Source organism: Ranitomeya imitator, chromosome 6 (genome assembly GCF_032444005.1).
Source record: "Ranitomeya imitator isolate aRanImi1 chromosome 6, aRanImi1.pri, whole genome shotgun sequence".
Classification (NCBI taxonomy): domain Eukaryota; kingdom Metazoa; phylum Chordata; class Amphibia; order Anura; family Dendrobatidae; genus Ranitomeya; species Ranitomeya imitator.
Window position 1 is genome coordinate 94,344,221 of NC_091287.1, and position 14,682 is coordinate 94,358,902.

The 14,682-nt window shown below is 46.9% G+C and overlaps 1 protein-coding gene across 1 annotated transcript in view; it reads right to left on the reverse strand.

Annotated features, from left to right (window-relative positions):
• Window positions 1-14,682, reverse strand: part of CPVL (carboxypeptidase vitellogenic like) — a 102,386-nt gene that overhangs the window by 78,892 nt on the left and 8,812 nt on the right. The window contains exons 2-3 of the mRNA XM_069729924.1: window positions 9,496-9,682; window positions 8,440-8,558 (exon numbers count right to left, since the gene is read on the reverse strand). Coding sequence (XP_069586025.1) covers window positions 8,440-8,558; window positions 9,496-9,682 — 306 coding nt within the window. The remainder of the gene's footprint in view (window positions 1-8,439; window positions 8,559-9,495; window positions 9,683-14,682) is intronic.

Consider the following 14,682-nt stretch of genomic DNA (forward strand, 5'->3'; position numbering starts at 1 on the left):
ATACTTACCTTCCGTGTCTGTCCTCCAGCGCTGTGCTTTCCTCTGCACTGTCAGCGCCGAGCGGTGACGTCACCACTGCTTTCCGGCTGGCCGGCGCTCACAGCCAGTGCAAAGAAGCACAGCGCCGGTGGACAGACACGGCATATAAGTATGTAGTGTTTGTTTTACGTTTACGCTGGTAACCAGGGTAAACATCGGGTTACTAAGTGTGGCCCTGCGCTTAGTAACCTGATATTTAGGAAAAACAAAATCCAGCTCACCATACCGACATTCCCAGGAGCTCGGAGCACGGAACCGCTGTGTCAGGGCGTGGACGAACAGGAAAGAGAAGGAGATCCAGCTCAACGAAATAGTAAAAAATCCATAATTTCACTCAAAATACAATGAAAGGACAAAACATCAGCATACAGAAAAAATTATAAAAACAAGGTCAACGCGTTTCCGGTGACTAAGCACCCTTAATCATGATTAAGGGTGCTTAGTCACCGGAAACGCGTTGACCTTGTTTTTATAATTTTTTCTGTATGCTGATGTTTTGTCCTTTCATTGTATTTTGAGTGAAATAAATTATGGATTTTTCACTATTTCGTTGAGCTGGATCTCCTTCTCTAACCTGATATTTACCCTGGTTACCAGTGAAGACATCGCTGGATCGGTGTCACACGCTGATCCAGCGATGTCAGCGGGAGATCCAGCGACGAAATAAAGTTCTGGACTTTCCTCAGCGACCAACGATCTCCCAGCAGGGGCCTGATCGTTGGTCGCCGTCACACAATGATTTCTTAACGATATTGTTGCTACGTCACAAAAAGCAACGATATCGTTGTGACGGTACCTTAAGATTTGATGTATCGGCACTTCTTCCTGGATATTAAAATCTGAACTGGACAAGAACTTCCTCCAGGTTCTGGAGTAAATTCTCGTTAGCTTCCTACTCTTCAGGAGTGTGTCTACCAATTTTGGAGAGAAGCCTCTATGTTCTAATAATGACCGCTCAAACTCCAAGCCATTAAATGGAGTGCTGCCACTTGTGGATGGCAGATCGGCCCTTGAGAAAGCAAGTCCGGAATCTCCGGCAACACCCGGGGAGCCGACAGACATTGTCCTGAGCCAGGCGAACCAGGTTCTTCTGGGCCAGAAAGGGGCGATAAGAATGACACTGGCTCGGCCTTCCCTGATTTTCCTCACCACTAGAGGTAACAGGTTCAACAGTGGGAAAGCAGGCCAGCAGAAAATCCCACTATTAGAATCGCGTCCACCGCCAGGGGATTCTCTGGGGTTCAGTAAGAAGAAACTTTCCACTTTTTTGTTGCCTCTGGTGGCAAACAGATCCACCACTGGCTGACCCCATCTGCGGATGATATGATTGAAAACGTACTTGTTTAGAGACCATTATCCTTGTTTTAGTGTATTGCGGCTGAGGAAATCTGCTGTTACGTTTTCTTTCCCTTTGATGTGGAGTGCCGTCAAAGATCGAAAATTTGTCTCTGCTATTTGAAATAGACGATCCGTGATCTGCATTAAGGCCACAGAACGTGTTCACCCTTGACGGTTTATATAAGTGACTGCAACTCTGTTGTCCGATAGGATTATGACGTGCTGGCCCTGCAGATATGAGGAATTTTTTAACAGCTAATTCATCCGCCAATAATTCCCTTTGATTGGATGAGGATGTTGTGAAGGGTTTTCATTGCCCCTGGACCACCATGTCCTCCATGTAGGCTCCCCACCCTGAAGAGCTAGCATCTGTGGTCATCACCCAAGTAATATCCGTTATCCAGGCAACCCCGGCTGATAAATTTCTCTTTATCTAGCCACCATCTAAGGGATTCTAATGTTATTGATCCCAACGTTAATTTATTTATTGCGCCCCCAAAACTCTGTCATGGAACAACAAGACTTTTTTGCAGGGATCTGGTGTGAAATTGAGCCCATTTAACTGCTGGGATGCATGACGTAAGTGATCCGAATAGGGACATGGCTTGTCGAAGCGACAGAGGGTGTATTAATTGCCTTTAAGACATGACTGAATTTGGCCTAATTTCTCTATAGGGAGAAGACACGTGTTTTCGAATCCAATATTAACCCCAAAAATTTTTGAATGTTTAGGGGCTGTAACTTAGATTTTTCGTAGTTTATGACCCAACCTAGGTGTTCTAATTTAGTCTTAGTTATTTCCAACTGTGACTGGCAGTGATGTACTGAATTTCCAACAACGAGGAAATCTAAATAGGGGATTCCCTCAAATGTGCCATGACCACAGCAATATTTTTGTAAATACCCTGGGGGCCAAAGTTATGCCAAAGGGAAGTGCTCTGTACTGAAAATGTCAAATCGTTCCACCCATTAATACTGCTACTCAGGTATTTTTGGAAACCCGCATGAATGGGTACATGATAATAGGCATCGTTTAAGTCCACTACAACCATGAAACAGTTGTGAAAAAGCATTTTAATTGTTGAGTTGATTGACTCCATTTTGAAAGTATGCTTAACCAAAAATCTATTGAGACCTCTAAGATTTATAATAGTATAAATTTTGTCAGGTTTTTGAATCAATAATAGGGAAGAGTAAAAACCTTTTCTTAGAGCGTGGGACCTCTATCAAGACATCTTTAGAACAGAGTCATCAATTCATCCTCTAAAGCAGCTTGTTCAGAGGCAGAAGAACGTGAGGGGGTTAACTTAAATTTATCTCGTCGGGTATGAATGAACTAGAGTTTGAGTCCCTGGGAAATAGTGTCTTGTATCCAAACACCTTTTGTAATTTTTAACCACTCTGCAGTAAAGCAACAAACTCCCCCCCCCCCCCCCCCCCACTGGTCTTTCTAGTCATTGGTCTTTTTTTTCCTTTCTCTCGAAGAACGGCGGAACATGAATCCTGTACCTCATTTCCTTCCATCATCCCATCTGGACCGATCTGACTGGTGAAAAGGTGGGCCCAAATAAATATTCTCCCTTGCAAGGGATAGCAGAGCTTTGCTCTTGCTTGCATATCCCCCGGCCAGCACTTTAACCATAGGGCTCTTCTAGCGGCATTGGAGAGACCTGCTGCTCTAGCTGCAAACTTAACGGAATCAATGGAAGCGTCTGACAAGAAAGCCGCCCCCTCCTGAATCACTGGTAACGCTGCTAGTATAGAGTCTCTAGAAGCCCCCTGCTTCAACTGGGTCTCTAACTGGTCCAGCCAAACCATCATTGACCTTGCAGTACAGGTCGAAGCTACCGCAGGTCTTAAGGCACTGGCTGCCATCTCCCAGGTTCCCTTTAGAAAGGTGTCCGCCTTCCTGTCCAGAGGGTCTTTGAGGGAACCCATATCCTCAAATGGAAGAGAGGTTCGTTTTGCCACTTTGGCAATTGCTGCATCTAACTTGGGGGCTTTCCTCCCCCCCCCCCCCCAATTGCTGACTGTTGGGTCATCAAAGGGATACCTACACTTCTGTGCTGGTGGCAAGGAACCTTTTTTCTGTTTTTTCCACTCCCTGTTGATAAGTTGCTGTATTTTTTTTTCATTTAAAGGAAAAACTCAGCGTTTCTTTTGTTCTAGTCCACTGAACATGTCTTTGGATAGTTGAGGCTTGGGTTTTGTTATACCCATTGTTCCTCTGACTGCTTTTACTAATTTGTCTATCCTTTCCAGGGGTAAGCAGAAACAGGCAGCGTCTTCATCCGAAGAGGAGGATGATGCAGCTGAAATCGCCAAAGATGTCACCCTTGTCTTCGTCCACAGACGAATCGGATATCCACTGGCTTTTCTGCCTAGAGCTTCCTGCATGAGATAGGTCTTTAATGGACTGTTTAATCTCCATCCTGACCATTTCTTTCAGGCTGGCCGCAATAGAAGAGGATTCTTTTGCTACCTGAGGGGGCAAGCAAGGCAATCTAGTCTATATAGATCTATGATGCTATCCCCTCCTCCTTTCCAGGACTTCACCGTCTGCTGGACACAAGGTACAGTTTTTTAGGACACGAGTCAGGTAAGGGAACCCCGCAGATGGCACATTCCCCATGTTTTGCTTTACTGACGCTCTTCTTCCCCTATAATAAAACATACAAGGGGAGACCAGTCACTGGGTGAACTTTCTCGAAGATCACTTACCAGTGGTTGCCCAAAATCAGAGAGATACCGGAGTACGAGGGGGATCCTTTCTGGCTGATGCTCCAGACCCCCGTCTGGAGGAGCTTTTGCGGCCAGATCCACTGCTCCTACTGTGTTCCACATCCTTGGGTTTCTGTGATACTTCTTCCAGCAGCAGAGGCTGCTGATCCTGCTCAGATTCCATCCTTAACTGGAGGCCAGAAGCAAGGAACACACCTGGAGCGCCATTATATAGCCCCTCCTCCGGTCAGCACATCTGCTCAGCACTCCTTCCGGAACATTATCCACCCCCCGCCCCCCCTCCCCCCCAGAGCTTGAGGGTGAGCGGCGTGTTATTTTCCGGTGGGTGCCGCCATCTTGGAGTTACTGCACATGCGCAGAACCCCTGCAACCTGGAAGTAACTGCCAGCTCCACCCATCAATGTTACCCCAGCCTGCAGCACTTCCCTGTCAGCGCTGCGAGCAATGTGGGATGCTGACGGAGCCAGCTACAGCCCTGGGAGGCACCACCATGACACTGCCACCCCAACAGAGCCCCATATGGCACCACGAGAGGGGGACCGGAATACTTACCCCACGCTGGCCCTGGAGACAGGAACCCCCTGGTGACCGCTCCCTGCTGGATATGCCACCGCCGTGCAGCCCTTCCAGGACCACCATAAGCACTTCAGGAACTCCGCACTGGCTGAGGTAGGAGGCCCCCCCGCTACCTGAACCAGCCGGCCTGGGATTCCTAAGGTTTTTCTGTAGGATCCAGTCCTTTTAGGAACAGGAAACCAACTGATGTGGGAGAGGTGCCGCCCTTTTGCATCTGTAGGTTTCCTGTTCCTAATGGGCGGATCCCATCTCTCGTGGTGCCGTCATGGGAGTCGGAATAAAGTTCTTGTTTTTCATTAGCCACCCCCATGGTGGATCTGACTGATTTAACCAGTCTGTCTATCTGGTCCAGCAGAGAACAATCTATTAGCATCCTCCTCTGAAGAGGATGCAGAGGAGATGGAGGCTTCCGAGTCATTCTTTCCTAAGGATAGTAGACGAATCTGAATCTGAGACGCTAGGCTCCCTTCTCTTGGAAGGCTCCCTTTGGGACAAGGATTTTAAGGAATCTTCCTTCTCTCCTGATAAATTCTTTAAGGTTTGAAGTAAAGTCGGTCACACACACGACTGAGTCTTTTAGGGTAGGCGTCTGGCAAAGGGCAACCACATAGTGCACACTCCTTATTCTTTGCTTTACCAGCGCACTTTTTCCCCTAAGGAAAAAACATAGGAAAAGACTGCATCAGGGCACGTTCACGAAGATCTTACCAAGGCAGCAGCGGTAGGTACCGGATCTTTGGGGGAACGAACCAGATCCTTCAGTCTAGACGAAGTCCTGCGACTGGGTTGATCACTGCGTCCGTGGGTCTTCAGCTGGGGGTTAACATGGGACCTTTCTGAAGCTCTATCCTGCTCCAGCAGACCGACGGGAGCTTCTGGCTCATCCATTGCTGCAGATGGGCTCATTAGCAGCCCTGCAGCCTTCTGTGTGGCTATATTATTTATTGTTATAGCACCATTTATTCCATGGCGCTTTACATGTGAGGAGGGGTATACATAATAAAAACAAGTACAATAATCTTAAACAATACAAGTCAACTGGTACCGGAGGAATGAGGACCCTGCCTGCGAAGGCTCACAATCTACAAGGGATGGGTGAGAATACAGTAGGTGAGGGTAGCTATATATAGCCCTTCCCCCGGATCCGGATTAGCAGGTGTGGCCAGCGGTACTGCCCCCTCCCCGTGTGGCCGCCAGACCCCCTATAGCCTCTGACCGCCCCCCCATGCTGCACATGGCTGCAGCACAAGCCAGCTGGCGTCTGACTTCTGGTTTAAGCCCCGCCATGTTACCTCCGGCGCTGGAAAGAGCGCACAGGGACGCGTATGGAGGCTGAGGCCCGACCCCGGGCGACTGATTCCAGTGCCGCTGGCTGACCCTGCTGCACACCGCCACGCCGAGCCCCACGAACCAGACGACAGACGGCCGCAGGATCTGCCGAGGCACCAGGCATGCTGAACGGACCCTGGGAGGGGGGGGGTTTGAGGGAAGGAAAATACTCACCGATGCTGGTCTCAGGAGACAGACATCCCCCAGACTCCGCTCCGCCCACTGTCGTGGAGCCCTACCCGGACCCACTGTGGCGCTTCCAGGGACCGCACTGCCTGAGGTAGGAGACTCCCTCGCTACCTGGGTCAGAGCCGGCCTGGGTATTCAGATGAAGAAATGTAGAAATCTGTAGGGCATCCTGTCCTCCAGGAACAGAAAACCAACTGATTTGTGGGAGAGGTGCTGCCCTTCTGTATCTGTAGGTTTCCTATTCCTGAAGGGCGGATCCTCTCTCTCCGTGGTGCTGTCATGGACGACCGATAAAAGCACAGATCCTGTAGTTTGTGCGTGTGCATTGAATTGGCCTGCACAGTATGCTTTGCCCAACTGGTCAAAGCATAAAATCACTATTGCACATGCACCCGTATTTTTCATTACGTTTTATGCCCCCTTGGATGGAAAGACTTCCGAGGCACAGAATGTAATGTAAAATGGCGCACGCGCAGTAATGATTTTTATACTTTGCCCACTGTTGGGCAAAACATACTGCGCACGTGAGAGGCCACTTCAATGTGCAGGAGCAGGAAGACACCAACGCAGGAAAGAAGAAAAATTAATGCGTAGAGCAAGGCAGGAGATGGGGAGAAATGGTGACTAGGCCCCGCCCATTAGACCGTGGTAATTTACATAGGAAAATGGAGAGATTACAAGGTATTTTCTCAGCAAAGGTGGGGAATCGGGGGATATGAAAGGTACTGCTGTAATGCAGAGCTCATGCACAATTGAACCATATGTTTATCTCAAATCGAAAAAAAAAAGGGGGTGACAGGTTCCCTTTAAGGGCTTTGTGTGAGGGATGTGCTGTACTAGACCAGAAAAGATAGTAGTCTGAAATAAGCTGTGGCTGTTAACGTACTCCTGGGGTCTGGACCAGATTAAGAAAAGACAAACAATGTCATGTATAAAATGTTAGTGATGCTGACTAATTCTCATCACTACAGTGGTTCCTGTATCACCCACATTCAGATGACAAATCGCAACAACGGTCAGTATCTCCTACCATTGTTAGGGACGTACTGGAAGTTGTAGGTTCAGGAGATACAAATTTACAAATGTATATTGTCTGACTTGACATTACAATTGATGTACTGATGGTGGTTGTGATGGTGTGATATGCTATGTGGGTATCATTTTTCTGTATATTTCTATTTTACTTGTTGTCATAGTTTTCTCTTGTAGAAGGAGTTGTTTGCTAATTGATGAATGGCTGTTGCTGCCATCTGATCAGGCCCCACAGTATTGTTTGCCAATATGCTAATGACATTGTACTAGCTTGTTAAAAGAATAAGCCCCTGTGACCCACCCCACTAACCTGTGAATGAGGAGAGGGACAGTCAGTCCTGTGTGGAATGATGATGTGGACACAGCAGATGAGCGAGAAGGAAGAGAATATGGACTACGCTATCCTCTGCTGGATTGTTAGACTTATCCTGTTACTGAACTGCATTCGTGTTCTGGACTATTTTATCCTTTGTGTGGTGGATCGTATACGGACCTTTCATATTTTTGCCTAAACAAAGGTCTTGGAATTGTTTACTATACTCTAGCTCTTTTGATTGTGTGAGATTGGAGAAGGACCCTGTGACAGTGGTCCTAGTGATGTATGCATGTAGTAATGGTGGTCCTGGTGACGTATGCATGTAGTAATGGTGGTCCTAGTGACGTATGCATGTAGTAATGGTGGTCCTAGTGACATATGCATGTAGTAATGGTGGTCCTAGTGACATATGCATGTAGTAATGGTGGTCCTAGTGATACATGCATGTTGTAATGGTGGTCCTAGTGATGCATGCATGCAGTAATGGTGGTACTGGTGTGCAAATCGCATATGAAATTACTGGTTACATGACAATTGCACAACCTGTGTAAGGAGGGGCAGTTGTGGCAAACATCCTACATATACCACTGTAATCCTCTACAGAGTCCTAAACACAGACCAGTAAACTCAAAATAAAAAAAACAAACAAAAAAACTTTGAAGTCCTATCAATGGTCTAATTTTACAGTGATTGTCTAGGGAGGCAATATATAGGGGAGCGAGATGAATAATCCAGTGCCTGCATTTCCACAATACCTGTCCCGTGGCCACATACCATGGAGTTCTATAGCATTTTGTAGCTGGTGCTTCATTGGCAAGAAAACGTAGAAGTGGAAGAAATGCAGGAGTCAAAATAGAGAAGGCAGATTCCATTCCTACCAGTGCAGGGACAAACCAGAAGAAGAGGTTGCTGTCATAGGTCTGGTTCACGGTGAGGTATCCTGAGTAACTTCTCACATTTGCTCCTGGCAGTTCTCCTACAAGGCTCAACTCCCGAGCTGAAATAAAAGTTATTACATGTCAGGCAAATATAAGAGAAATCATACAGATCGGAAAACCTATGAGACCTTGTGTTATTCAGATTTACATCGATTGCCATTCATAGTGGTATACATGAATGAGGGGTGGGGTGACACATTACTTGGTGGCTGCCTTGAAAGACAGGAAGGCCCCTTACTAGATCTTGCTTTTGCGGTCTGCCAAAAAAATAAGTGATTAAGGTCTTTCAGTACCAGCTACTTTAATTTGGACTCTTGGCCTTCCTGAAAAAAACATTTGGACACAAAATTTATTGCATTTGCACCGTGGTCTAGTTTTTGGCATTTTCCCCCATTTGCACCTTATTACGGTAAGTCACTGGGCAGTTTGGGCTTTTCAGATTTCGTCGTTTTTTGGTTAATTCATCAATTGCGACTTGTTAAAATTGTTGTACACGTGTACTGCAGACCTCTGCCTGCAGTGCACACCTGAGTTCTTGCAACATTTAAGCAAAAAACAAAGACTCAGCAGCGTATGGCACAGTACCACTGCAGCCATCACTGCTGCACGGCAAAGACCTCCAGGAAGCAACAGAGCAGCTGCAGGGAATTTATCAGGTAATAAATGGTTATTTGCCATTTTATGGCTTTTCACCCTTTCAGCCAATTTTTTCATCTCCAAAACCTTTCATCCGTTTCCTCAGGAATGGTTTGTCATTTGCCACCTTTGATCTTATGTTCTGTGTCTAGATGGTTGGCATTGAACAGCAGTCTGGCTCTCGGTGTGAAACTGATGGCACAGCATGCTGGGAGTTGTAGTATCACAGGATGGCAACTGCTGGAGCAGCACAATATAGTTAAGAGATTCAGAGTTTGCTCCCATTCTGCTTAACTAATGCCTCCAAAAACACAAGTACTAAATATGGGGAACTCAAGGAAAATGACAATTATTCCTCACCTTCATCGATCTTCCCACTCTCCAGATAAGGAGTGAGGAATAGCGGATTCCCTGGATCCCCTTTAGTTGTTGGAGGAACCTTCTCTCCATTAAACTGGTGACTGAAGAAACTAGTAACATGTCCTGGTCCCAGGTTACCCACCACCAACACAAGCGTCAGAAGTCTGAGACCGTCCATTCTGGTTCTCTGGAGGGAAAAACAAAGATTTACTAGAAATGTGATGAATCTGAACCTCACTCAAGTCAGGACCAAGTGGTTTCAACACTTCCATTCAGCATAGATTAGGCCTTATTCATACTGTACATTTTGAACCTAAACAACGTGTTTAATGCAACTAATCTGTTATTTAATTTAATTATTTTTTTAATGTATTTATTTTTTTAATTACATCAAAGCTGGACGTACCATACTTGGGTGTGGATAAAGATAGTCAATTGCATTAGTTGCCTTTACACAACAGCCAGGAAACCATTTATAAGATTGCAAGAAACACATTCAACAAGAACAAGCAGCACTGTCTCAGGGGGCAAATCCTCTTCCATTTAATAGAGCAAAGGCAGAGGAAGCACTTCAAAAGTTAGAGATGAAGAATATGCTTTTAACTCCAAAAGGAAAAACAAAATTATGCATTCCCAATTCTACCAAGTCATTTTCATGAGCATGGAATTAAATCAGGAATGACAAATCAACGTGAGCAGTGGGTGCAGCCGGCCATGGGTTGTAAGCTAGGAGCACTGAGCCAACACTGGTTCATGTGCAGCAGCCACTCAGTCACTACTGCCGGCATGGTGCCAGGCATAGTGGTGTGGGTGTAGATGAGAGCTTCCTTATCCCCAAAACACTGTACATTCCTGCACTGCTATGAGTGCACCTCCTGCTACACTGGTGAAGGGGGTGGCACAGCATAGTTCTTCAACTGCCACCACACAGGTGTCAAGATGTCCACTACAGTATAAACAATTAGGTGTAAAAGGTCCCCCCTCTAATGGCCCAAAAAATAAAAATGTCAGTAGCATGGCATGTGGTCAGGGCCAGACGGACTAAAATTCAGCCCTGGCATTTGAAGTTACACAGGCCCACTTGTCACATGGTGACGTATAATATCTTTGTACACTTTTAGGTTACAAGTAGTGAGGGGAGTAACACTAACATTACAGCTGTATCCAGCATTACAGCTTAGTTTTATTTATTGCTTTTAGTTGCAGCACCAAGAAAAGCGGTTACTTTACCTACATAACTGGATCTCGTAGATAATGAAGGGATTGAGATTACCAAAGCTATGTAACCTTATTCTGATGCTCCATATACTTTGCCTACAGCCACTTTTGGTTCCACTGCGCAGCACGAGGCCCAATGACATCACCACTTCAAATATACCAGGTCTTGCGGAGCTCGGCGACTGTTAAGAGCAGTACTGTTACTACTGCCACCGCTCTTCAGAGTCGCTCGGTCTCACGACACCTCTCCATTACTTACACCAGGGATTGATAGCTGACATTATGCAGCTGACCAGCCCTAAAAATCATTACACATACCAGAATTAAATGCTCTGATGGCTGAAAAAGTAGTAGAGTTAGCACTATTCCCAGGCGCCATCTACAACGGTCGTCATCCTTGCCTCATCTCCCTGCGAAGCATTTCTGTTGTATTTACATGCGCTGATCTCAGGCCACTAAACGAGTGATTGACAATACTGAAGTCGTTCACTTGTTTCCCAGCCTTAACACCAACTGAGAAAGAATGAAGGGAACAGAACAATCACAATTAGATCAATCTGTCCCCATACAGTATCATGTTAGCAGCACATCTACAGTTTACACTGTTGATGTGCTGCTGAGAACAAGGATTTCTGTTCCCACAAACAATCCAATCACTGGATGAATAGGCAGCATTTTGCTTGTTTAGTATAATACACCCCATAGTCCTCCATATATTATAATGTGCACCTCAGTCCCCCATATAGTATAATACACTCCTCATAGTCCTCCATATATTAAAATACACTGCAATCCTCCATATAGTATAATACACTCCTCCATATAGTATAATGTACTGCCACAGTTCTCCATATAGTAGAATATACTCAGTCCTCAAAATAGTATAATACATTCCTCATAGTGCTCCATATAGTATAATGTCCCGCCATTGTCATCCAAGTAATACAATTCACTTCCCATAGTATAGTGCACCCCATAGTTCTTTATAGTATAATGTATTCCCCATGGTCCTCGATACAGTATAACGCAGCCCACATAGTATAATGATGCCACCCCACAGAATATATTGTAGCCCCCTGAGTATAATGTAACCCCCGAGAATATAATGCAGCCCCTACATATATGATATAATGCAGCCCCTACATATATGATATATGGTAGCCCCCTCAGAGCATAATGCAGCCCCTACATATATGATATATGGTAGCCCCCTCAGAGCATAATGCAGCCCCCATACAATATGTAGCCCCTCCATAGAATACAATGCAGCCCTCCTCATAGTATAATGCAGCTCCCATAGAATATAATGTAGCCAGCCCCCCATAGAGTGTAATGCAGCACAGGCCCCATAGAATGTAATACAGCCTCCCCAATAGCCCCACAATCCAGTTATCACAATGATAACTGCTGCTCCTGGCTCCGGTCTCAGCGGCTGCAGTCTGCCCGGCACACAGCAGGTGCACGATGATATGATGTCATTGTGCACCTGCAGTGTCAGAGGCAGAGCAGGAAATGATGGGAGAGGAAGTGACAGTGGACACTCCATTGCATTCAACTGTACTGGTGTCTCGTCGGTATAGTTAAATGTGCTGGCGGGGGGGTGGTGAGTGTCTGCACTGGCGAGTGGCCCACTACTGCCACAGGCCCTTCTGGCATTTGCCAGAAGTGCCCGATGGCCAGTCCAGCCCTGCATGTGGTCATCTAACCACATGATGGCAGTGTTGGTTACAAATGATGTGGTGCACCTGGGGTCCAGTCGCCACAGAGGTACTATACCTCATCCAATGGTGTATCCCACTCTCTTGAGGGAGCACTACCCAGGACTAACACTCACATCCAACACACCAGTTCAGTCGGGGCAAGTGGGTATACCCTTAGGGAGGAATGCCTCATCCCAGGCTGGATAGGAATGGGTGTTGGGAGGGGTGGGATAGGTAGGTAGAGTAGGGGAGGAGCCAATTAGGGGGGGAGTGAGAAGGAGGGAGGAAGTGGAGCTAAGGAGAAGTGCAGATCTGCAGCTCCTGATGGACAGAACAGAAGAAGTGGAAATGGAGATAGAAAGAAGCTCCCTGAAAGACAGAAGGAGTCCTAGGGGCATGGGAAGTGCAGAAGCAACCTGTGGGGCCCGCATGCAGAATTGGAGGGACCAAGTCACTGTCAGGGGACCAGCCCCAACTTAGTGAGAAACTGCAAGTCTAGCTAAGGAACCGGAGGCTGTGACTTCTGCAAGAGTCAGCCACATCCACCCATACTTTGCCAAAAAGGCAGCCATAGAGAATCCAGCGGACAGAACATCGCCTGACCAGGTTCGTTGCTGCTGGCTTGGGACACTAGGTAAGGCGCTGGACAGGAGAAGAGGAAAGCCAGCATAGAGAGATGGCTAAAGGAAGGCAAATGAAGGGAGTCATGAAGGGTGCATCCCAAACTACCTGAGAGTTTGTTGGGCCACAGACCCGAAGGACACAGCACAGCCAGCTGGGTGCCATAAGAGCGCAAGCGCCATCTCCTAGTTCACCCCAGAAGCTTTTGCTTCACTTCTGGGGGACGACACCAGGCCATACAACTGCGTGTACGCCCGCCGAGCATAGCGGCGAGCTTACCTGCATGTGCTTTGCCCTCTGCAGGCCACACGAAGACACTTATCCTCCATGAGCCAGGCGACTCCCCAAACCTGGCCTGATGGTGCCTTCCAGCAGAGGGGGGAGCTGACGATAGGACCCCCGATGCCACTTCCAGCTCTGGAGCCCTTGCAGTCCTAAAGGTAACCGCGCAAGTGGCATCCAGGCTAGGTATCCTCTTCTCTCCATGAGTTCCCTTAGGAACAGGAAACCAACTGTGGGAGTGAGGGACCGCCCCTTTTATCTCTCCATAGGGTTTCCTGTTCCTAGCGGTGGATCCCATCAAGTGGGTGCTGTCATGGTGAAGAGAAAAAAAAAAAAGATACAGATAACACCCATCAGGGGAATATAGCAGCCTCACCAGCTAAGGTGCAGGTTCCAGCCTCAAGGTCTGAAGAAGCCCACAACAAGCCGCCTTGTTATTCTGCATTAAGAAAAAAAAGACTCTAGTTGAGAAGCTGGATGTCAGCGAAGTGTTGTAATAGTTCTATTAGCCCATTAACCACAGTACCAGGACTGCACACAAGATCTGCAGTAGCAGAAGGCAGGGCTTTCCAATAGAAATTCCTTTTATTAGAATGTGGTAATGCAGCATATAGGAAAGCTCACAGCATTGCCTACAATATGGGAATAACTTGCAGCTGTGTGAACAGGACAAGTCCAGTCTAGAAAGTTGTGAACAAGGTCTACGAGACAGGTACAACCAAAAAAAATAAATAAGCGGCTTTTGATCAACAGTGGATTTGCAACACAACAGTTCTACTCCTAGAGTAGGTAGGTGATAAAGTTATGTCAACTTAGGTCATAAAACACATGAAGTTAGCAGTTTTTTTAGCACCTCCAGCAATACATTTTGCACATACAAATGCCATGGCTCAAATAAGCATCACCTGTTCTTCCCCAGGCTGAAAGCCCTGTGTAAGCAACTCCCCTTTTAAAAGGGTTGTTCACCAATAGGACAACCTCAAGCTAAATGTTCAGTCCTGATAAAATGAAGCCTATACTCACCCCCCTCCCCATGCCAGTGCTCAACCCATGCTGTAAGCACTTTCTCTCCCTGGGGCTGTGATGTGGAGTTGTGCCACATGTTGCCAGTGCCCGATCAGCGCTGGGGTCACCATCTACACCTTTGTACAAACTGAACATTTGGAGGTAGCCAGGGCTGCAGCTCATCCCTGACTTCCTCTTCATGTTCAGTAGTGTCTGTAGGTGAAGACGGACGCCAGCACTGATTGACTGCCGGGCATCATGTGTCATTTCACTGCATCACAATCCCCAAGACCACAGGTGCCAACTCTGCTGGACTGCTGCCAACATGGGAGGAGTATAGGCTTGGTTATTTTATCGGGAT